This window comes from Platalea leucorodia (assembly GCF_965183815.1).
Source record: "Platalea leucorodia genome assembly, chromosome: 4".
In the NCBI taxonomy this organism is placed as follows: Eukaryota; Metazoa; Chordata; class Aves; order Pelecaniformes; family Threskiornithidae; genus Platalea; species Platalea leucorodia.
This window is the reverse complement of record NC_138826.1, coordinates 48,788,171-48,810,472: the sequence shown is the minus strand read 5'-3', so window position 1 is coordinate 48,810,472 and position 22,302 is coordinate 48,788,171. Positions and strand designations below refer to the sequence as shown.

Genomic DNA, 22,302 nt, shown 5'->3' with positions numbered 1-22,302 from the left:
CCAACTGCCGGAGAGGGGCTCCGGGGGGACCAGGGCCTGCTCCCCACCCTCCTCCAGGTAAGAAAGGTGCTTAACTTTAGAAACAGCACATCGTGTGCGGATATACCGGATGCCACAAGAAACAAGTAATTCAGGGCCAATAATCTACACGAGACACATCCGTCGCCAGCACCGCGGCCCCGCTCTGTGACGCGGGTGCTCGGGAGGGAGCGGCCGCCAACGGCCCGAGCGCCGCCCAACCGCTCGCCGCCGCCGGCCCCGCCCGCTGCTGGCCCGGCCCCGGCCCCGGCCCCGGCCCCGGCTCCGGCTCCGGCTCCGGCTCCTCCTCCTGCGGGGGCGGGAGGCCTGGGGCCGCCGGACGACGGCAGCGTAGCGGCTGTGGGGGTCATGGCGCCGCTGAGGGACTGCAAGGTGAGGGCAGGTGTGAGGCGGAGCGGGACGGCGAGGCGCCTCGCCTGCCCGCCCGGCCTGGCCCCGCCGCAGCCACCGGCCGCTCTGCCCGTGGCCCCTGCTCCTGCCGGGCGCAGAGGGGCGGCGGGTGTGCGCCCTTCGGGCGGGCGGTGTCCTCCCGTGTGGCCTTGGGGAGGCCGCGGGCCCGCCCGAGAGCCGGGCTGGGAGGGGGGCTGCTGGCGGGCCGGGGTGTGTGGCGGGAGGGGAGCCGAGCTGGGCCGGCTGCGGCTGACGGGAGGGCGCGGAGAGCCAGACCCGGTGTGGTGAGGCCTCCTTGGAGCTCGTCTCCCTTTGCCCCCAGTAGCCTTACGCTCAGGGTGGGTTTCGTGTGGGGTGAGGCTGCTGTTGGGATCTGAAAACGGGGACGAGTTGCTGCACCGTTCCCTGCCACGGGGGCAGCAAATTCGTGGCTGAACATCTCTGGGTCTTGGTGGTGGTGCAGACTGGTCCCACAGGCACTCGCCTGCCCTTTCTGTGGGCCTCAAAAGCGGGTCAGGCCTTCTTTTAACTCTAAACCAGCTTTAAGTCCAAGGGTTCAAAACCTGTCTGCAGGAGTTAGTTACTGATTAGTCATTTGTGTGCTTTCTTCCCGATGGAGTTCATTCTGTCACTCCTCTTGTTGTTTCTTGGTTAATTAGGCAGGGGGGGGTAAAAAAAGTTTTGAAGATCTTCTGAGTGTCATAGGCTCATGAGCACCAGAGCTCCGGAGAGCTGCCACTCGAGTAATAGAGGGTGTCCTGACAGCAACCCGCAAAGAGCAGAGATTCCTCAGAGCCAGCTGGGATTCTAGCAGGAACAAAAATACAAGTAAACAATCGCCAGATCCTGTGACTAAACTCTCATCTTAAAGCAGGAGAAAGGGCAACGCTTTGGTCTCGCCAAGAAGCAGTAAGAAGAGCCAAAGCCATGGCACTCTCCGTGAAGAAGCACCACAGAGAAGAGTCTCTTCTGGAGTTAGAGGGGAAGGTTGTGGGAGATTAGTGAACAGAACTCAAAGGCAGCCTCTATGGAAATGGGAGGTGATAATTGTTTTACAAACTCTCCAGGCTGATTTTTACCTACTGGCATTCCCTCTCTCATGGATTTCTTCAGTTACAGTCTGATACCTGAGTACAGACAAGCCCCAAGACATGAGTGTCCCAAGTAATCTGGGCAGGACCACTTGTGTGCGTCGCAGAGGACAGGGGGTGCTGGCTCTTTTGCGCTCCCCGTAGCAGTTTGATTCTTGGTTGGCAACAACAGATTAGGTTTAGGGCAGATCTTTTATGTCTTTTAAGAGTCAGCAGCTGTTATGGGCTGGTTCTTCCCTGCAGTCCTGTCATGCTAACAGGAGGAGTAGTGGCATACGTGATGTGATGCAGCCTTGCTGCCATCCTCCTGTTGCCAGAGTGGGAGTCTTCCAGTGAGGGGTGAGTTACCTAGGCTGTAGCCTTAGCAGAGCAGAGGCTTTCTGGAGTGGATGGAAACCGCATGTAGCTCAGCTAGCTCATCAGTGTCCTTAGTGATGGATGCAGGCCTTTTTTTACTAACCCTAGTTCTGCGTTTTTTTCTCATGCTTTCACATTTTCATTCCAATGAATCTTAGTATTAACAACTCTCCTCAAAATGGGATGAAGCTTTCTACTTGGCAAGTACCTTGAGCTGTTGTGCAAAACAGGCAGTGTCATAGAGCTGCTTTAAACAGAGCTTTTTTTGACAAATGGTGAGGAAAGTGGTTTGTGGCCTATTTTGCAGGGCACCTTAAAAGGCAGCCTGTAAGTAGCAGGCCTAACTTTGCTACTCTCTTGACTTTTCTCTTTACGCTGTTTCTGGATATAGCATGGGTTGTAAAGAAAAATTGTAATTTTACATTCCAGTCTAATCTTTCAGGCTTGTAATTGAATACGCAAGTGCTTGAGCTGCTGGAATGTGAGCCTTTAATCCAATCACAGTGGCAAAGCTTTAGGATACTATTAGCAAAGATGTCTTTGCCTGGTTACTTAAAATTTTTGACAGTTGGGTCATTAGAACCAGGAAATACCCTAAAGTGTAAAATGTGACAAACTGAATTCTTGCAGCATCTGCAAGGACTAATCCCCCATTAGGAGGAGTCTGAATTGGCTTGCCTCAGGTCTTTTTTTATGTCTATCCTGAATGTTCTGTGTACTGGAATAAAAGTGATGCTGAAGTGATTGGGGCAGCTCCTCAAATGTGTGTATGCTTAAGCAAGAATATATATGGTGTGCTGAATGTAAATCTGTGCTTGAGAAGCCTACGGTCTTAGAGGCAGTGATGGGTGCAGTATAGAAATGCTGAATGGAGAGTGATTAGTAGAAATAAACCCAAATGTTATGAAAAATATATGAATAAATTGCCACGGGAGGCACCTCAACTTGTGAGATGACAGGCTTTGTGGTTTTGTGGCCATCCTGTGTGGGGGAAAAGGCCTGCAAGCAACTAGGGATTACATGCCTGTTTGCTGGAGGCACCTGCATGAATAAGTTAGGTGTTTTGAAATAGGCATTGGATTTTTCATTTTGTTGCTTGAATTACTTAAGAGAGCAGTCATGGAGACAACCATGAACCAGGATGCTATAGTTGCTGCAGCTTAATTCCGCCATTGAGTAAACTGCACATCTGTCTAATAAATTCTTTTCATTCTCCAGCAGCTAGCCAGGAGATGTGGCACCTCAGTCAGTGTTACATAGCTTGTTAAGAAACTATGGCAGCCTGATTCTGTTTTGCATTTTAGCTGCATCAAATGCCTATGTTCTTCCTTTTCGTAAGGCTCGTGTACAAGTCAGTGGTCCAAATTCTTTGTTGGCTGAACTCCAGTGACTTGGTGGATTTGCTCTGTCAGGCTGTTTGACCTACAAGTTACTTAAGGTATTGATTTCAGTTATAAAAAAGCAGGATTTTATTTTACTATGTCTCTACTTCACACGAGGTGTGTCTGCAGCAGAGGGACTAGCCAAAAGTTGAGTTATAATGAATTAAGAATGGGTCTCTCATTATGAGATATGTAATTCATCAAGATCTTCTATTACACTTCATAATTTGTTGCTTCATTATTCCCACTGTTAACCCCAGCTTACTGAATCTTCAGGTGTAACTACAACAATACAAAAGGTTTGTGTATCTGCTCACATTGTCCTTCCAGCTTTTCTCTTTTTTAAAAAAGAGCATAGTTGACAAAAATACCAGAATACCATCAATTTGAAAATCTGTTGGCTTAGTCTGGAAAACGAGTGTGTAAAATGAGCGGGTTTGTGTGTGTTTGTTGTGCAGGCCTGGCGGGATGCTGGACTTGTCCTGTCCACTACTAGCAATGAAGCCTGTAAACTATTTGATGCTGCGCTGACCCAGGTATGACCAGAAAGTGTAATAAAATGTGGTTTGAAGGGACTCGTGCATGAAACAGTCTTTGCTGTAGTTGATGTTTAAATTCCTTAGCAGCTGGGAGAGCCTCACAATCAGGCTGCTACAGGAGTTCAGCCGTTAGCAGGCAGCAGAAAACGCTCGTAGCAGGGGGCTATGCCAGATGCTGCAGCTGTGGGGAAAACTTCAGCCAGCGTGCTTGTCCTACTTGACAGGAGAATCAACCAGTCGACATAAACCACATAGAAATCCATGGTTATTAGGTCTGCTGGTGGCCAAACTACCTTAAAGAAAAGTTTTTCTGTTTTCCTACTACGCTAATCCTATCTGAGTCCAGAGTTCGTCTTTTATTCATTTGTCTTGCTTGCTTTTGGATTTTGCATGTGTGGGAGAACAAAAAGAAGCCCAATGTTACTGGGGATTCCTCGACCCTCTCTCTGTCTCTCTTACAGTACGCAACCTGGGCCAATAATGAGAGCCTTGGCGGTATTGAGGGGTGTCTCTCGAAGTTAAAAGCAGCAGATCCAAATTTTAGTAAGTATAACCTTTAATTCTTAGCATGGAAAGTTCTGGATAATACCTTGTGTCTTGGTGTTTGACTTACTTTGTTTAGGCAAGTGGGAGGTGTTGGGTTATAGAATTCTGTAAAGCTTCTTCAGAGTCTAGAGCAGGCTAGGATGGTTTTGTGTGGGTTTTTTCTTTTCATTTCAAGTCTTTTTAAATGGGTATCATGAAAAGCCTGTAAAAACTTTAGGCTTACAAGACTTCCTGGACTCCTGTGAGTACAAGTCTTGTTGCAAGCAAACAAACAAACAAGCAAACAACCCCCCTCGTGTTTATGTAGAGGCGAATTACCTTCAATGCTGTACAGCTCAAGTTGTGATGTGCTGTTTTCTGTAGCAATGGGACATGTCATTGCTAATGGTTTGGAGCTGATTGGCACTGGAAGTTCAGTGCGGCTCAACAAAGAGCTGGACAGTGCGATGAGAACGATGATGACGCTTTCAAAATCACAGCCACTGACTGAGCGGGAGAAGCTTCATGTCTCAGCGCTGGACATGTTTGCCAGTGGGTAAGTCCACTGTCAGCCCACTTAAAGGACTGTGAAGAGTTTTAGCCACCATGACTAGTTAGTGAGCAGCACCGTAGGAGGGGAAGAGCTCAGTTGCCACGGCTTCATACGATTAAGCACTCCATGTGTTAAACCAGTCATAGATCCATCAGTGGAATATATGGTTTAGAACTAGGAAGCTAAATATCTAACTACAGTAGGGTCCAGTGTGATATAACACAGACTTGGATCCACAGAAGCAAAGCTACAAACAGACTTTTCTTCTCTCTGTTGTCTCCCTGTGTCAAAAACTATTTCCTCTGTAAAACAGGGAGATGGCAGAGTGTCAGAAGTGTTGTAGAGGCTCACTGTTCCATTCAACATGATGAATTTATGTGTGCTGCAGAAAGTATGGGCTAAGGATTCGCTTTCATTATTTGTTTGTCAAACAGGTGAGCATGGATTTACCTCACATACTTCTTAGCAAAGGTAAAGAGAAAGCTACTGAAGCCCTGTTACTATGGGTTTGATTCCCAGTAGAGGAGAGGGAAGGTGTCTTTGCGCATGTGAAGTTAGGTTAATTGTGGTAGATCTCTGTAAAAACTGTTCAACCCTGTAGGAGAATCTTTAGATTTATGGTTTAAGCTTTTTTCATTTTCCTTGTGTGTTACAGTGACTTGTTGTAACCCAAGGACATTTCTTTCAAAAGATTTCCCAGAAGGTGCTCTGTGAAGATAATTATTGCTTTAAAAAAGACTAAGAAATTCCTTCAAGGAAAAAAAAAAAGTCATTTGATGTTGAGTTTTCTGTTTTTCAGAATAGCATGGTTTAGAACTGACAGTAGAGACAGGTATGTGTGCATTCTCTCAGCAATCAAAATATTTTTTTATTTCTAGCCAGCTTCCAAAAGCTTGTGATCTATGGGAACAGATTCTGCAGAGCCACCCAACTGACCTGCTAGCCCTCAAATTTTCCCAGGACACTTATTTCTACCTGGGATATCAGATACAGATGCGAGATTCTGTTGCCCGGGTTTATCCTTTCTGGACACCAGATATTCCACTGAGCAGGTGAGTCATGCTTCATTTTGAAAATTGCTCTTTATGTATGTACTTTGTGTTTCTTAAGTTCAGACACATCTAAATAGCAGGATCTGTTGGAAACAAACATGTAGACAAAGTCAAGGGCTTAGAAGGGAATCAAACTGACCACAGCTAGAACATCTTCTGTATTCCCGTTGACACTGTTGTTGAGGGCTTCTTCTTAAGTGAGCTGTGGCTCAATTAGTAAATTTTGCTGTCAAATATGGCACATGGCATGTAACAAACAGGATAAAATCATGTCCTCACTGAAGGCAGGGGCAAAACTCCTTTGGGCTTTTATGGGTCCAGTTTTTTACTTGGGCCTCACATTGTGGGTGATAGAGCACATCAGTGGAAGGAAGAAAGGAGTTGTAACTTGGAATACCAAAGTGTAGTTCTGGAATAAAACTTTGGGATATACCATAACAGCTGGTGCAGCAAAGACTGACAGGAAGGCAGAATTTTAAAAAAATTTCTTTAGTTCAGTTCTGAAAGTTTTGGTTTCCAGAAGTTAATTCAGGATAATCTGAATCTATTGACAAGTGAATAGTTAATAAAAACTAACTTAGGATAATTTTTAGGGTTTTTTTAAGACTTGTTAAATTATTCTAAAGCTTTTAACTTTATATAAAAATTAACATTAAATTATAAGTCAAGACATACATTTAGAGATAGATGAATAGGCGATCCACAGGCAACTGTAACTTTCTGAATATTTTGTGAATGTTGCTATAGAATCATGCACTGTACCTCCATATCCGGCACAATCTTTTCTCCCTTTTTTCCTTCCACAAACAGTGCAGAGAGTACAGACTGAATGCTAACATAGTGATGAAGCTAACTGAGGTACCCCCCCAATCTCTTGGCACAGAGGGTAGTGTCAGGAGTCTCATTTTTCCAGCTGTGTTACCTCAACTCAGAAAAATCTAACCCCCTTAGTTCTTTTTAACTACAATATGCTGGTTTCATTTGTTGGGGGAGTAAGATGACTTAGCAAGTTTGACTGCATTGTTATAAAGTTTTCTAGACACAATGCTACAAAAGTGCAGGTTGTTGTCCTCTTAATTGTAAAGCAACAGGAAATACCCAGATGCCAAGCATTTCTTGAAGTATAAAAACCTGGCAAGTACCCCTTGTCCTCAAACTTACAGGCATGTAGAGTTACACGTGAATGGATACATTGGCAAAAAAAACAAAACAAAACAAAACAAAAAACCCAACTTTCATTCATCTCGATCCATGAAATAAATCCGTTGCAACATATCCCACGCGTTTTAGTAGTTCCTTTGCCTCAGGAGTTTAAAACCAAAACCCCAACAGATATTTTGAGAAGCAGAAACATATCCTGCGGTATTTTGCAATCTATGAATATACCAATAGAATAGCAGTTGATCATAGAATCATTGAATCGTTTAGGTTGGAAAAGACCTTTAAGATCATTGAGTCCAACCGTTAACCTAACACTGCCAGGTCCGCCACCAAACCATGCCCCTAAGCAGCACGTCTGCATGTCTTTTAAATACCTCCAGGGATGGGGACTCAACCACATCCCTGGGCAGCCTGTTCCAATGTTTGACAACCCTTGTGGTGAAGAAATTTTTCCTAATATCCAATCTAAACCTCCCCTGGCGCAACTTGAATCCATTTCCTCTTGTCCTATTGCTTGTTAAGTATTCCTTAAAATGACTGCATCAGGTATGTGCGGAAGAGCATATAATATCCCTAATTTTCCTTTATGTTGGGCCTTTATGGCTTAATGGGGATGCTTTACAATCAGTTTTAAAAGGCCACTTCACATGAAAGTGCTTGCCTATAGTTTTGGAGGCATTGGAACAACTGCAGAAGGCTACACTCGTGTTGCTTTTGAGACGTTGAGATAACTGGTGACAGCACTGTCTTGCTTCTAGCCTTCTAATTCCGCATCTTGCAACTGTTATGGAGATCAGCGGATTATTCTGTGCAGCTCTTAATTCTAGCTTATCTAACGATGTAAATGTCGCAGTGTTCTTCAAACACTGGTGATGTGCATCTTGTTACTGTTTCCCATGCTGGTATCTCTGGTCCTCTCATTTCGTATGAGAACTAGCTAGTTTTTCTGTATTCTGCAAGCTTGAACCCTCATTGTAACTTGCATTGTAAGGACTGTTTTGAGTTAAATGCTATTTCTAATAGGTTTTTCAGTCGTAGCTCAAATCTAGTTCTAAATGGATGATGCACTGTTTTTGCCCTTTTGCTTAGCTACGTGAAGGGCTACTACTCTTTTGGACTCATGGAAACAAACTTTTTCGATCGTGCTGAGGAGCTTGCCCGTGAGGTAAGCTGCCTGTTATTGGTGCTAAAAGGTTTTAGAATTCTTAAACCTGGTCCCTGTCTCTGGGTGGTGGTTTGCGCAAATACCATGAAGTGACTCTCTCCATCTTCTCAGTTGTTAGTAGAAGTAGCAAAGACATAAAGCTCAACATGGAAATGCTCACAGAGTTTCGTAAGAGACTGCTGGTAACTATTCCTTAGAAAGATTCCCACATCTATGCCATACCATGGCAGTTTCCTCTTGACTGTGTTTCCTTCCCTTGCTTGTGAGTATGCCTTGTCAGATGGTGTCAGAACACCTGTATAACATCCATATATTATCCCATCTGCTGTTTCCCCCATGTACAATTGGCTGTTTACTCCTATTAGAGAATGTTGGATTGGTTTGGTGTAATCTGCTCTTGACAATCCATCCTGTTTGGGTTCCCTCTCCCTTTTTTCCCAGACGCTAGTTCCTTCATCATTGAACAACTAACTCTACAATGTTCCTGGGGATCAATATTAGCCGGCCTGTTTCCTTTTTAGGAAGATAGTAATTATACTTGACTTTCTCCAGTTCTCAGGATTATCCCTGTCCTCTAGGAGTCTCAGATCCAGTTAATTTCTAATGGGTGTTTTTGCTAAACTTCTGTTACATCAGATTGCTGAAAGTGACAACAAAGACTGAACATTAACATTTAACATTACGAGGTTAATGACTGACCTCGCAAAATGCCTAAAACCTAGTGGGAGTTGTTGGAGCAAGAAAGAGGAATTTGCTGAATTCTCAGAGCTGGCTATATTCTTGAAGAAGAAACAATTACCTGCAAGGCAGTATGTCATGGAATATATCGTGTCCATGCATGCAATTCTTTCATGGCTGATATTGATGCATGTCTTCTGTCCAAATCACTTCCTGATCGTGGTTAGTTGGAACGGTACAAAGATGTACTTAACACACAGCAAGTAAAAAGTAGTCTCTTGTTTCTATATCAGCAGTGATAAATGTTGTTGTTTGCAAGCTTCATCACGTTTTCCCTTTTTTCGCTCATAGGCTTTGGCTATAAATCAGACAGATGCATGGTCTGTTCATACTATAGCTCACATAAATGAAATGAAAGCAGAGGTGAAGAAAGGGTTAGAATTCATGAAGGAAACGGAAACCAACTGGAAGGTAAACACTCTTGTAGCATCTCTGAAAAAACTCCTTCTAGGTCTTCTTTATCTCCTCCAGCCAAGTTCTTGACTCCTCTGCATGCAATTCCTTCCTATCTACAGACATGTTACAAGCAATGAAAATTTTACATATTAGAAAAAACTGTCGCTTGAGGTACCATTACTATCTGTGCTGCTTTTGAAGCAAGAGGCCGAAAAAAGATGGCATATTATGAGGGACGCATACTGTAGAACACTTTAAGCCATCATTACTACGATGGCTGAGATTACACAAATGCCAAACATTAGGCCGGGATTCGCACAGTCCGTCCTCTCACACTGCCTTACTTTAGCTAGGAATATTGTAATAAATACTGCTTTTCAACAAGTGTGTAGTTTGTACATGCATGTGTACACCCCACCCCCCTTTCTCTCTCACACACCCACCCACCCACCCAGTTTCTTTTTCCTGGTGAAGCTGACTAGGTATTTTATGTCTCATAAAGACATGGCCATTGTGGACAGGTGACACATCGGATGTGAAAATTGTGATTTATTGATATGTGATTTGTTGCGTGGTTTATAAAAGTAAAGTGACCAGTGATACTTCCGGAAGCTTTTTGCTTAGACTGAGGCGAGCACTGAGAGTCAGTTGAGGAACCTGGCTAAACCTCTTCACGGGAACCTAAGATGCTGTGTGAAATGACACAGTCAAATCAAACGTTTCAGAAGACTCGTGCAATATTTGTTTGCTTCTGGATAGGGAAGGATTTTTAAAGGTCAGCTATAAAGAAAAGTGAAGTGGTGCTTTTGTCTCTCTTCTAGTGTACTGAACAGCTTCATTAGTCATATGGTCCTTTGCTGTTAAGTGAAGGTTAATTTTTATTTGTGTTGGACAGCATGTGTTTTCCCAATGATTAAGTGTGTCATATTCAGAGCGGAAGGCTGTGAGGTTTGAATTTGTTAGAACCCACAAGAGTCTATTTTAGAGTTGTCCGAGCTGACCATTCCGCCTCACCCAAAGAGCAGGGATGGATAACGAGGCTAGAAGGACTGTTTATTTCGCACTTGTTTTTTTAAGTTAAGCATTCAGATACTAAGCTTGGAAGTGCAGGCAGAAAACCCTTGTTTCATGTTCGTATCTATCATTTCTCAGAAAGCATTTTGTCCTTTGATCTATTTGTTTTAATGAAAGAATGATGCAGGGGGCTGGCAGTCTGGGTGATGCCTTAAAAACCCCCGATCACTGACTTTTGGGTCAATTTTTGAACTCTTTCTCAAAATAGTTGCATGCCTTTGTCATTTATACCCTTTATCCAACTAAAATAAAGTAATAAAGTGCAAGATCAGTAAGTAGAATTGTCTGAGGTACCTTTGTGCCTGACCCAGTATAGTTAAGATTTATAACAGGTGACATCTCATTCAGAACTCAAAATCAGCGTGAGAAAAGGGGTTTGTTTTTATTCAGTGAGGTAATCCTATGTTCTTGTTTGTATGATATTTGGAATGGTAGTATGGTAGTAAACTTGGTATTACCAGGTTTATGCCAAGCACTTCACTACTTCAGTTGCTCAGGTTTGGTTTGTGATTTAATATTAAACAAGTGAAGATTACTAGAATGTTTATCTTAGCACCATAAAGTTCTGACATTCACGGGGAACCTTTGTGCTTCCTGAAAACGGGTGTTAGAGTTGTCACCAGGAAAATGGAGATACTTTTTCCACTTGTGAGAACATGAAGTTTAACTACAGCACTGGGAGAGAATGGGAAGAGACGGATGAAGCTTTCTGGTATTTTAATTTTCACCAGAGGATTATGGAATTATATTCCTGTTTGTCTATTCTGAATGCACTTGCAAAAGTGAACTGTAATGACATTGTCTTGAAGTGCAGGCTAGGGAAGAGTATTTGAAGTTCTGGTGCCAGCTGAAAAGGACAGTGCAAAGTTGGTACAGTCCAGCGAATATTCATCTCATCTGATGAACTGCCGATGTGTTTGGTATCTGGTGCAGCTTCTGTAGTCCATAGTAAAACATACGTTTAAGAAGTGATTCCTCTCTGTCTGAGCTGGATGTCTAGGTGGGTGGGATGAATGGCCCTCATAAGGTGGGTATCTGTCTCCACTATCTATCCAGGTTACTTTAGACAAGGCGCCTAAATTTTAGATGAGACAAATCTTACTCTTGTTATAGATGTGGGGTTTTTTCCTAAGAAAAAAAAAAAGTGCTGCAGAAGGGTGAATTCTGAGGCATCCAGCTGAAATTCTTCTCTGGAAAATGACGTGGGGGAAACCTTGTTTTTGAGGTGCCTCCCTGAATAGCTGCAAGGGGCAAATGTATCAAATGAGAAGGTGTCGGGGCCAGCTGATTTAAAGTTCTTGTCTCTTTCGTCTCATGAAGTACTCAGTTTTGCTGAAGAAGGAAACAGAAATCTGACTAGATATGTTTAAATGGGAAGTTATTTTGTAAATAATATTTTCTCTTCTTTCTTTTTTTTTTTTCCAGAACAGTGATATGCTTGCTTGCCATAATTACTGGCACTGGGCTTTATACTTCATTGAAAAGGTATGAGATATTTTCATAGAGGTGTTTTATGGTCCAGATAGGTCATTCATCTAATGCTATTTAAAAGGCAGACCTAACATTTGTAGGTTTTTTTCCAGCTGTTTAAAGGGATGTTTTTATAAAATAGCACAATGCCATTTTTATAAGTTAGTCCTTTATTATAATTATTTTGAGAAGTTTTAACTACATTGGTCAAAGTTCCAGGATCTCTGTTAGAATGTTGAAAAATTGCTGTGAGATTATTGCACGTTTGAAGATCAGCCTCACTAATTACACTTGGCACAGTTATTTGATAGAAAGATGAACTTGGATCTCTAATTTTCAGCCAAAAATTAGACAAAATTCTCTTCAAATTCAATACTAATTTGCTGGCCCAAAAATTTGCTGACTATAAGAAAGAGGCAGTGAGCTCTAAATTTGGTCACCAATGTTATTAATGTTACTAATTCTTATTATTGAAACACTTTCAAAATGGTTGCAATTTTACCCAACGTGTCAGGCTGCAATGCAGAATTTCCTTGGATTTAATAATGCTTAGTACTTGTGGCGTTCAGTTCAGCAGGGAGACAAATGTAACATTGAGAAGGCAGTGTACTTGAAAACAGAGCAGCTTGCTTGAGTTTGGTATTATTAACATAGAAGGAGCATAATTCTCGATACAAGTCTAATAGCTTGTTTATTTTGCCACCTTCTATCTATACAACTTTTTTGTAGCCTGCTTAAAATTATTTTTCTTCCTGCCTCTTTGCATACACCATAGGATGCACTAATTTTTGCAAAGATCCCTGAAAGGAATGTTAGAATGAGAGGTAATACCTTGTCTTTCTCCCTCATGTGTAATTTACACCCATATTGGTACCTATTATTAAATGAAACGTAAACATACTGATTATTTTGCCTAGTAAATCCTGGTTTATCTTAGGCTTTGTTCTTTCTTTTAAGGTTACTTTGTCTCAGTTTGCTTTGATCAAGTCCTGAGGCAGTTGTGAAGTAATATTACGATATCTATTAATTGTATGTATGTCTTTGGTTACTACCAGTCACTTTTGGTTACTGTATCTGAATGTTAATCGTGCAGTCCTTGCTTGCTTTTACAGGGTGAATATGAGGCTGCTTTGACAATTTATGACAATCATGTGAGTAAGGGCCTTTTTTTCTTTACTGAGAACACGCTTAAGACCATGATACGTGCTTTCTTCCTTCTGTATGAGATTGAAACCTATCAGTGTGCCACATATGTACATATATTTACAGTTTTTTAGGGAAACCGTTTCTCAACTGGTAAAATGCCCCAAAAAATTGTGTGTTATATAGTTCAAGTGTTTCTTGCACTTGTGCTTGAAAGAGCTACAATGGCACTGTTGGTACTGTTTTCTATTCTGTCCATGTTTCTTATTCATGCTCTGTAGGTCTAAATGCTGCTCCTGCTGAAAAAAGCTTTGTAAAAGGATGTAAAATACTTTTCGTATAAAGTCAAGTTACCTTTACAAAGAACTGATTTTTCATGCTAGCTACTAAGTCAACAAAAGCATGTCTTTTCATTCCTAGTTAATTTATTATCGTTCTTTACTGTCTGGATTTCAAAACAATCTTTGTAAATAAGCAATATCAAATTAGATAGGATAACATATATCTTTGTAAGGATTTATAAAACTAGTGCAAGCGTTTAGAAAGGTGCTGGACAGACTCCTATCTACTAACCTTGGCAAAGTGAAGTAATATTTATGGCACTATTTTGGAAAAAATAAAATACCTTTCTGACTCTCCATACTTACCCAGTTTAACTTCATAACACGAAAAAATATAAGTGTTTGTCATTGCAAATTGCTGTGTTCAGGAAAGATGCAATTAGGGATATTGCAAAACGGGTATTTTTGAAGGAATAAAAAGATAAAATTAATTCTGTACCATGAAAATAAGTTTGATTATCTGAATAGGTTCCCACTAGCACATCAGTTGGGCAGCTTATGAATACCTGTGATTACAGATTACTCCCCGATGTCTGTCAAGTGGAAGCATGCTGGATGTAGTAGATAACTGTTCGATGCTGTACAGGCTTCATCTGGAAGGTAAGATATCCACCTGCCATTCTTTTTTAAAACTGTAAGGGGAACAGTTTTCTTTTTGCCTCCTCCCTTCCCCTGCCTTGCATGTTGGAGAAGTATTTGAAGATACTTACAGAGCAAGCCTGGTCAGTGTTACAGAAGAAATCTTCTGTTACAGAAGAAAACTCTGCTCTTGAGAAAAGCCTCAATGTGAAGAAAAGCCTCAATGTGAAATTCAAAATAGTGTCCATAACCCTTACTCTTCCCAAGAGCTGTGTGGTTTGGTTGTGGGTTTTTTTTTGTTCCCCCCCCCCCCCCCCCCCCCAGTATGGTATTTCATTCAGCTCAAGCTAGCATAGGTCACATATGTCTTTTCTGACAAATTCGCTTCTATTGTTCCTGGAGATTTGAGGCTGAACAATGAAGCACATAATCCTCTAAAAAGCTGTAGAGCTTCCTTGAAGTAAGTTTCAAGTTAGATACTTAACTTTCTATTTTGATACCGATTGAAATAGCTAGTACATCTATATTGGCCTCTGGCTTTTGGGTACTTTCCTAACTCAGTGGCATTTCTCCTTAACTTTTTTAAGCTAGTGTTTATACACTAGAGTTCATGAAGGACGGACAGACGGATGGATGTTATTTTCACAGTATTCTGCTAAAACACTAATGATGCGTTGGGTTTGTATGAATCCATATTATCGTTTTGTATAATTTGATTGCTACAGATGGTTCATTATGAACATCATCTCCAAGAAGACATGAGCAATCTCATAATAAAGCCAGAACCTCACATAACGCAATCTAGAATATTGGTGATAAATCACTGACAGTCAATAAACTCTTTGCCCAAATATGGCAAGCTGCAGCTGAGCATCACTGTATAAATTTTACCACATCAGGGAATGTTTCCTTGAGTTTAGTAGGAATGTTGTTTATGCTGGGTGACTGAAAGTATATTGCAAAGTCATGCTTTTGCATGTGGTATTTTTATTGAGAAAAGTATTTTTTACTCTTAGGTGTAAAGCTTGGGGACAGGTGGAAAAAAGTTCTCCAGCTTACAAAGCAACACAGCAAAGATCACATTCTTCTGTTCAATGATGTACACATCTTGATGTCCTCGCTTGGAGCCAAAGACCACAAAACTACTGATGAGCTTTTAACAACTCTTCAGGAACTTGCCAAGTAAGCAGGTGAATTCAGGTGTTGTATTCAATAAATATTTTGTCCTCTCTGGCTTGCTGAAGTACTACAACACGCTCTTCTCTGCTTTAGCATGTCGCTGGGACACGTCTGGTTTAAGTAGGCCAATCTCCACTTAGGAGATCCCTATATTTATTTATTTTTATGAGTTAATGTCTAGAGGGGTTTTTAATCCCGTTAAGCAGAAATCTTTTATGTTCGAGGTCATGGACATGAACTGAACAGTTGCTGTATATTTCCTTCCAAAGGGCTCACACTAAGCTATGTTACATACAACGAATAAAGTATTTCACCTGTATATTAGTAAGGACATTCTACAATATATGTCAGCTATCTGTGATGGTTCTTTTTTGCTCTGGTTTAAAAGGCTCTTTAATACTAGAGCATTAGTTGGTAGTGATATTCTAATACCTACTGTTTGATGTGTTGTGAAGTACCTCTGCAGGAAATTGAATTTCAAGTACTGCTAAAGTAATAATAGAGAATATTTTGCTTTCAAACTAAATTATTTGAATACTTAAGTATTTTATCTAAACAATGTTTTTTTCGTGTTCCTTTATGTATTAAATAAGTGTAAATTGCCTTGATTTTTTCAGGGGGGTGTGTGGGTGGGTGGGGGTGTGTGGGTGTGTGATACATAGATGCTTGAAATGCAATTTCTTTCCCTTCCCTACACCCTGTTTTTCCTCTGTTTCAGCATCTGTTGCTTCCCTTGCCTTAAAAAAGAAGGAAGGAGAACCTGAAATTGCCACTATTTGTTCCTGACTATAATACCCATCAATCAAAAATTATAAAAAATAAATGTAACTTTTAAGAATACTTACGAAAACAAATAACTGTCAAATCAAGCCTAAGCATGCTTGATTTGACTAAAGTAGGAAATGGCAAATATCATAGATAAGTATATATAAAGTATATAAAACTGCACATGCACACCACTTCAGGGAAGCTTTAATGAACATATGCTACTTATCCTTTCACCCAGTGCTTCCTTTTGCCTATGTGTTCGGCCTTTTGTAGTATTACAGCTGTACATTTTTAGCTGTAGTTGGAAGTATTATAAAGCTTTAGTTTTACTATTTGAGAAAACAGACTGCGAGATGAAGAGATTGTATAAATGATAGGATTAATGGATTAATTTCTGTGTATCACAAATGTGTCATAGCTAAATGATACCCAAGATGCATTTTGTATGTGTTAAAAAAGCAGTCATAAAACTTTGGCACAAACAACAGTCATCCTTGGCTTTTCATTAATATTTTTACCTAGCCTTTGCAATTTAAGGTTGACAATAATTTTTTTTGTAAAGTATTCCATGGCGCTCTCTGGTGGTTGGTATCACATGCTTATTTTCATGGATGGAAGTATTAGTTAATATAGGGGGTATGTTGTTCTTCATGAAGCAATACTTCAGATCAGTTGCAAGAGAAGGAGGGGGGGAAGCAGTTTTCCATCTCTGTGCATTTTCTCAGAGAGCTGGAATAAATGTTTAAATGAAGAATTGTTTCATCGTTTTCATCATGAACTATCTCAAACTACTTACTTAAAATGCACATCTGTTGTGCACTTCTAACTTTCCAGGATGCCATATTTTGTTTAAGGAATGATAAACACATAGGGCAACACGGCATACTGAAAAATCAACGTTGACCTGGTGGAAGAAATGGGAAATTTGTAAGACTGACTCAAGAAGGAGAGCACAGAGTGTGCTCTGTGTTTGGTAAATTTAAGGCACTAATGTGGGAGTGTGACTCTCAGCTGTTGTTGCAAGCACTCGAAAGAGAAGCCAGGGACTAAGGTTCCTCAGTGTTAAAGATTTAATTGGAAAATTTACAGAAAAATCTGTTCTAAACAATGAATGGAATTTATAGCATTGAACTGTGGACTGTATTCTCAGGAATAATTTATATGGCTTGGGACAGAAAGCCCTCCTCTCCTCATATTGCCAGCCAACCTTTTGGCACTGAAATGGCACTACCTCCAAGGCCTGATGACTGTCAGCCGCTTCTGTAGCAGCAGAGAAACACAATTCCACATTGTCCCGTGCAAGTATTGCCTATAGACCAAAGAGCTACAGTTTAGTTACTTGTTTTTGTTTGTTTTTTTTTTTTAACATGGGCAAAGATGCCTGCTAGAATGTATACGTTCTTCTGCAGGCATATTGTCATGCTATATGCCCCTTCCACTCTTAGATGGGCTAGCATACAAGCACTAAAAAAGAGAAGAAAAAAAAAAACTTAAGAGCTAGCTAAAATCCATTGCTGTTTGTGGGCCTAAAAGCAGTCTGTCATGGTTAGAATAAGAGCAGACTTTGAGAGCTGTCGTTGGGAATACCGTTTATATTACAAAGACAGCAAGGCACTGTGCTGTGTGGCAAGCTGTTTTGCAAGATTATTGTTTGGAGCTGTTTGCAAAGGACTGATTGCCGCTTTTGGCAGAGGTGAGGAGAGTCAAAGAACTAGCAGTAGGATGTTCTGGTGAGATCATCACAAGAGAAACTGTGCAGTTTTCTCACTTTTCTAGCCAAAACCGTTTACTGCAAAGGCAGGAGGGGCTGGGCTTGTGACTTTTGCAGATATATTCAGAAGAATGAAAACTGATTGATTGATGAGTAACAAAAGGTGAAAGTAACATAACCACACCAGAAGATCCTATCTAAATAAAGTACCTGAAACATCAGACTTTGTACAGTAAAAAAAAAAAATTCTGTCTGCAGGCAGTGACAGACTGGCACTGAAATATGCATATTTATAATTTGACTTATGGGAGTTAACCACTTTCTCATTCTGCAGAGCACCTTGTGAAGACCATGAGCTCTCCCTGGCTCCTAGTTTGGGATTGCCACTGTGCCAGGCCTTTGTAGAGTTTGAAAATGGAAATTGTGACAAAGCCGTAGACCTGCTGTACCCAATCCGTTATCAGCTAATCCAACTAGGAGGCAGTAATGCTCAGGTAAAGAAGATCAATAAAAGACTTTTCGATGCAACTTAATCCTCTTTCAGTAGCCTCCATTAGGCACTTAACATTATTAACAACACTTCATTCTTAGAAGGCGTAACAGCTAAACTGTGCTTGTGACTGAATCCTGTTTGCAAACACTTATTAGCAGTGTTAGCTATTTAATTTTTCTTGTTGATATGTTTCCTTCCTCAGTGTTTTAACAATTTGGTAAACAAGACATTGTAACCAGCAATGCTTTGTAAGTTACTTATTACTTTGTATTTTTGCTGACTTCTTTTTTCAGAGAGATGTTTTCAGCCAGTTACTGATTCATGCTGCTTTAAATTCTAAATCACAAGCCAAGCAAAACCTTGCAAGGTGAGTATTTTTCCTGATAAATATTTGTGGAAGTAGTACTGTTACTAAAAGTAAGAAGTAGCGAGTATAGTCAAACCAATAAATTAAGGCTAAAATTATATGCAGGCATTTCTGTTAAATGTAGCAACATTTAACTAGGACAAAAAGTACAATAGCTTCCAGTTCCAAAAGTACACTCTTGCAGTCTGGATGAATGACCTGTATTTGTTCAAGGGCAGTTGATTTTCAAATGGTTCTGTCTTAAAATGTGCCCTCCTGCCTGTTGATCAGTGTATTTAGTGGACTGCTAAACTTCTGTGAACTGCTGAAAATCAAATCTGTCCTAATGATGACGTCTGCTTTGTTGGGAAATAAGATTTGCAGAGTCTGATATGTGAGCTTGCCTTCGTATAATTCACAAGAGCCTTGTTTGGTAGAAATTGTAGGTGTTGCTTATTCACCCATATTGAGTTCTGTTGAAATGTATTGACCGGGTCTGCCTGTGCACTTAAAAGAATGGATCCTTGGGACAATACGAAGCCTTGTCTGTTCCCCTCCTGAAGTCTCTTTGAAACATAAATATTAGATACAATATCAAAACGATTCTTCTGTGCACTCTGATCTCTGGGTGCTCATTTTCAGGCTCTTGTCAGTGCTGAAAACAACACTGTTCTGCCTAAACTCACTGCCAAGGCCAAATGATTCCAGTAAGGGAAATCTGCACCTCAGGAGCAGGTCTTCACGTGCTGTTTTCCTCCTCTTACAAGGATGCTGCTGGTGATCTTACTGGTGTTGTACTCACGACCTTCCTGTTTCTCTCCTACCTCTTGTCCTTTCTCAGATGCCTCCTGAGAGAACGTGATCTGATGAGACCAAATTCACCAATGACGGAGCGACTTATTAGGAAGGCAGCAGCCGTTCATTCAATGGCATAAGTCTTTTCTCTTGTGCTTCAGCTGCAATAGCAATAAGCTTACCCATCAAAGTCTGGGTGCCGGGAGTGGAGGGGTGCTGTGCTGTAAACCGTGCTAGAGATTCACAGTAGGTGAGAGTACCCTGTGAGTCAGAGATCTGACGATGATTTCCTTAAACAAACAAAAAATACCGCTGTTGCGTTTCAGGAGGTTGTATCTTAGATGATTCCACAAGGAAGGAAGATAACCTGCTGATAATGCACAGCTTTCTGAAGCATCCCAGGATGCTGCTTCTCTGGTATATTTTCCTGAAAGTTCCCTCTGACCCCGATTATATACAGTACAGTAACAGTGCCTGGATTTCAGTCATTCATTGGCCCAATTTGTTACTTTGTTAATATGTTAAATAATCAATAAACTGCTCAGGTAATTCACATGGACCTTTTAAACATAGCTAATAGGAAAGCACGGGGCCAGAGCCAATACAGGCAGAAACCGAATTCCATATCAAGCTTCCAGTCCGTTCAGGCATGAGTCACAGACTCTGGCATTACAGATCTGTCTGCATTCGGGATCTCTTTCCAGGTGCATATTTTTAAACTCCCTCTCATAAAACGTTAAACTTTTTCCTTTCAATATAGCACCTCAGAGCTTTCTGAAATTACTATGTGAATGAAACCAGACGAGGGATAACAGCTGACTGCGACTATTCTAACACGGGTACTCCCTTGGCACTAGTAAATCTTTCAGTAAAAAAGAAAAAGCCTGGATTTCAGCTAAAACAGTACCATCTCTGAATGGTAGTTTGGACTGGCGTCTTTGTGCTTACCTGAGCTTTTGGAAAGTCAGGCCTTACTACCAATAGCCCGAGTCCCTGCATGTTAGCAAAACAGAGTGTAAAACCAGTGTTAAAGTGTGCACTTTATAGAGGTATCTCGGAGCAGGTGAAGACTGGAAGGGAGCTTCTGCCATAGAAAGAGCTCAGGGGAACCGACACAAAGCTTTGTCCTGGCACAAGTGATGTGCCAAGCTTTGGTGCTGCCAGGGAGGCACAGTATGAGCCATGTACCTCTGTGAAGTTCCAGTGCCTCTGGATTCCTGCAGCATAGCAGAGCTAACAGATTGTCTTGGACCAGTAATCCAGAAATCCCTAACGAAGGGAAAGATGATCTTTCAAACCGAAATGGAACCAATACGTCCTCTTCTTCTTCCCGAATAGAAGTGCCACACTCTTCAGCTGCCCGAGCTCTGTCTTTGGTGTCACATCTGCAAGCTCTCCCGGACACACACACGCCTGCCCCTCCTTCCTGTCCAGCTCAGGCTCTTCCCCACGTCCCATAGCAGCGCCCTCCCGCATACAGGTCCCTTTTGACCTAAAAAAGCACTTTCATAGCTGGCCCTGCGCTGCCCCTGGAGTTCCTGCGTAGAGGAATAAGATGAGGAGGTGCCTTGCTGCCACCCTTCTTCCCCCAGCCCTCACTCATGGAAAAAATAGTTTATTTTTAAATCGATGGTAATTTGTGAAACCAGGTAAGGGTATTGCATCCTTCCGTGCAGCCTTTTGAATCCTTCGGACAGTCGCAGTTCCCTGTTCTTCGGCTTCATCACTGCTTTATCTGTCCAGCCACGACTGTGATTGGCTCACTCTGTGCTAAAGTTACACTAGATTTTTACTATTATTTTTAATCAGTGCATTTCAAGCAATGACTTTAGACGGATAACTTTTTACTCAAGGAATATAATAAATCTTACTAGGGAACAAAAGCCTGGGAAATCTGCTGGCTGGCTATGAAGTGTGTAGTTTGTGTGATCCATTGCTATACAAATTTAAGAATGACATTTGTATTACTTTTGATATGATGTGATTGAGAATTTTGTCTGCTTTACATCAATAAATTCAAAGATGTGCTCAGTTGAGCAGCAAGTATATGACTTCTTTGTGTATGGATGAAGCTTTTAAATGTTATTTAGCTTAATTATTCAGCTTAATTTCATAAACCTGTAACAGTATGTGAACTCCTTGCTTCCATGAATGTGACTAGAAGCTTTTTCTTTCAGCTACTAATACACATTTTGCCCACAAATGAGAACTTCTGGTTTTCTGCCTTATCTTCCCCTTATTTTTGTCTAAAATACTCGAACCATTCTACTTACTTCACCATGCTGTGCTGAGTCGTTTTCAATTACCATTGTGGAAAACAATTAACGAGCAGGTAGCTCAGCGGGAAGAACAACAGGAGAGGAAGAACAAACAGAGGAAGAACCTGACCAAGGACCACGCTGACTCCTAAAAGCTCAGCTTTTTATATCTAAGCAGGGCAGTTGAAAAGGAGTTGATACAAACTTTATAAAGACACCTGCTGCTTACAGAAGAGATACTGGTTTTGCACAGGTTGTGCAGACACAGACACATCCCCGTCCTTGCTTGTGCTCTATCTTTGCCGCATCCGTTAAAGTTAGCGGGCCAACCCTCCCAGCCTCCGTAGCGCTTCTTTTTCTGGATTAAGAGGGGCAGAGGTAACAGTCCTTTGTGCTGCGCATCCGAATTTGAGCCTGGGCACTAACTCCCCCGCCAGCGTTACATCAGGAAACATCTACTTTTAACTTTGATGATATTTTTCAGGATCCCCAGAGTGGCTGCAAGGGCAGTAACCCCACTTCACAGGCCTTTTCGGAACGGCTTGCTTAGGCATCAGCGCTGAGACCACGTACACCACAGCTCGGTTACCTCTACAGCTTCTTCAGCGTTGGCTGTTTCTTGTAGCTCAGCGCAACGGAGCAGGGAGCTGGTGACGCTCTGTTGGACGTCACGACTGCCCGGCTGGTACTGCAGTACTTGTAATGATTCTGTTAACAGCAAGCAAGCTGAACCAAAAGGTTCTTCAGAAAAATCTTG

General features: G+C 41.5%; 1 protein-coding gene across 1 annotated transcript; it reads left to right on the top strand.

The window, feature by feature from the left end:
* Positions 1-341: 341 nt before the first annotated feature.
* Positions 342-21,190, top strand: TTC38 (tetratricopeptide repeat domain 38). The gene is made up of 14 exons (XM_082308781.1): positions 342-411; positions 3,718-3,795; positions 4,260-4,341; positions 4,708-4,879; positions 5,755-5,928; positions 8,179-8,254; positions 9,284-9,403; positions 11,888-11,947; positions 13,045-13,083; positions 13,935-14,016; positions 15,012-15,177; positions 17,988-18,147; positions 18,440-18,513; positions 19,334-21,190. Exons 1-14 carry the CDS (start codon positions 388-390, stop codon positions 19,425-19,427), a joined length of 1,401 nt encoding a protein of 466 aa, XP_082164907.1. The 5' UTR covers positions 342-387; the 3' UTR covers positions 19,428-21,190.
* The last annotated feature ends 1,112 nt before the right edge of the window (positions 21,191-22,302 follow it).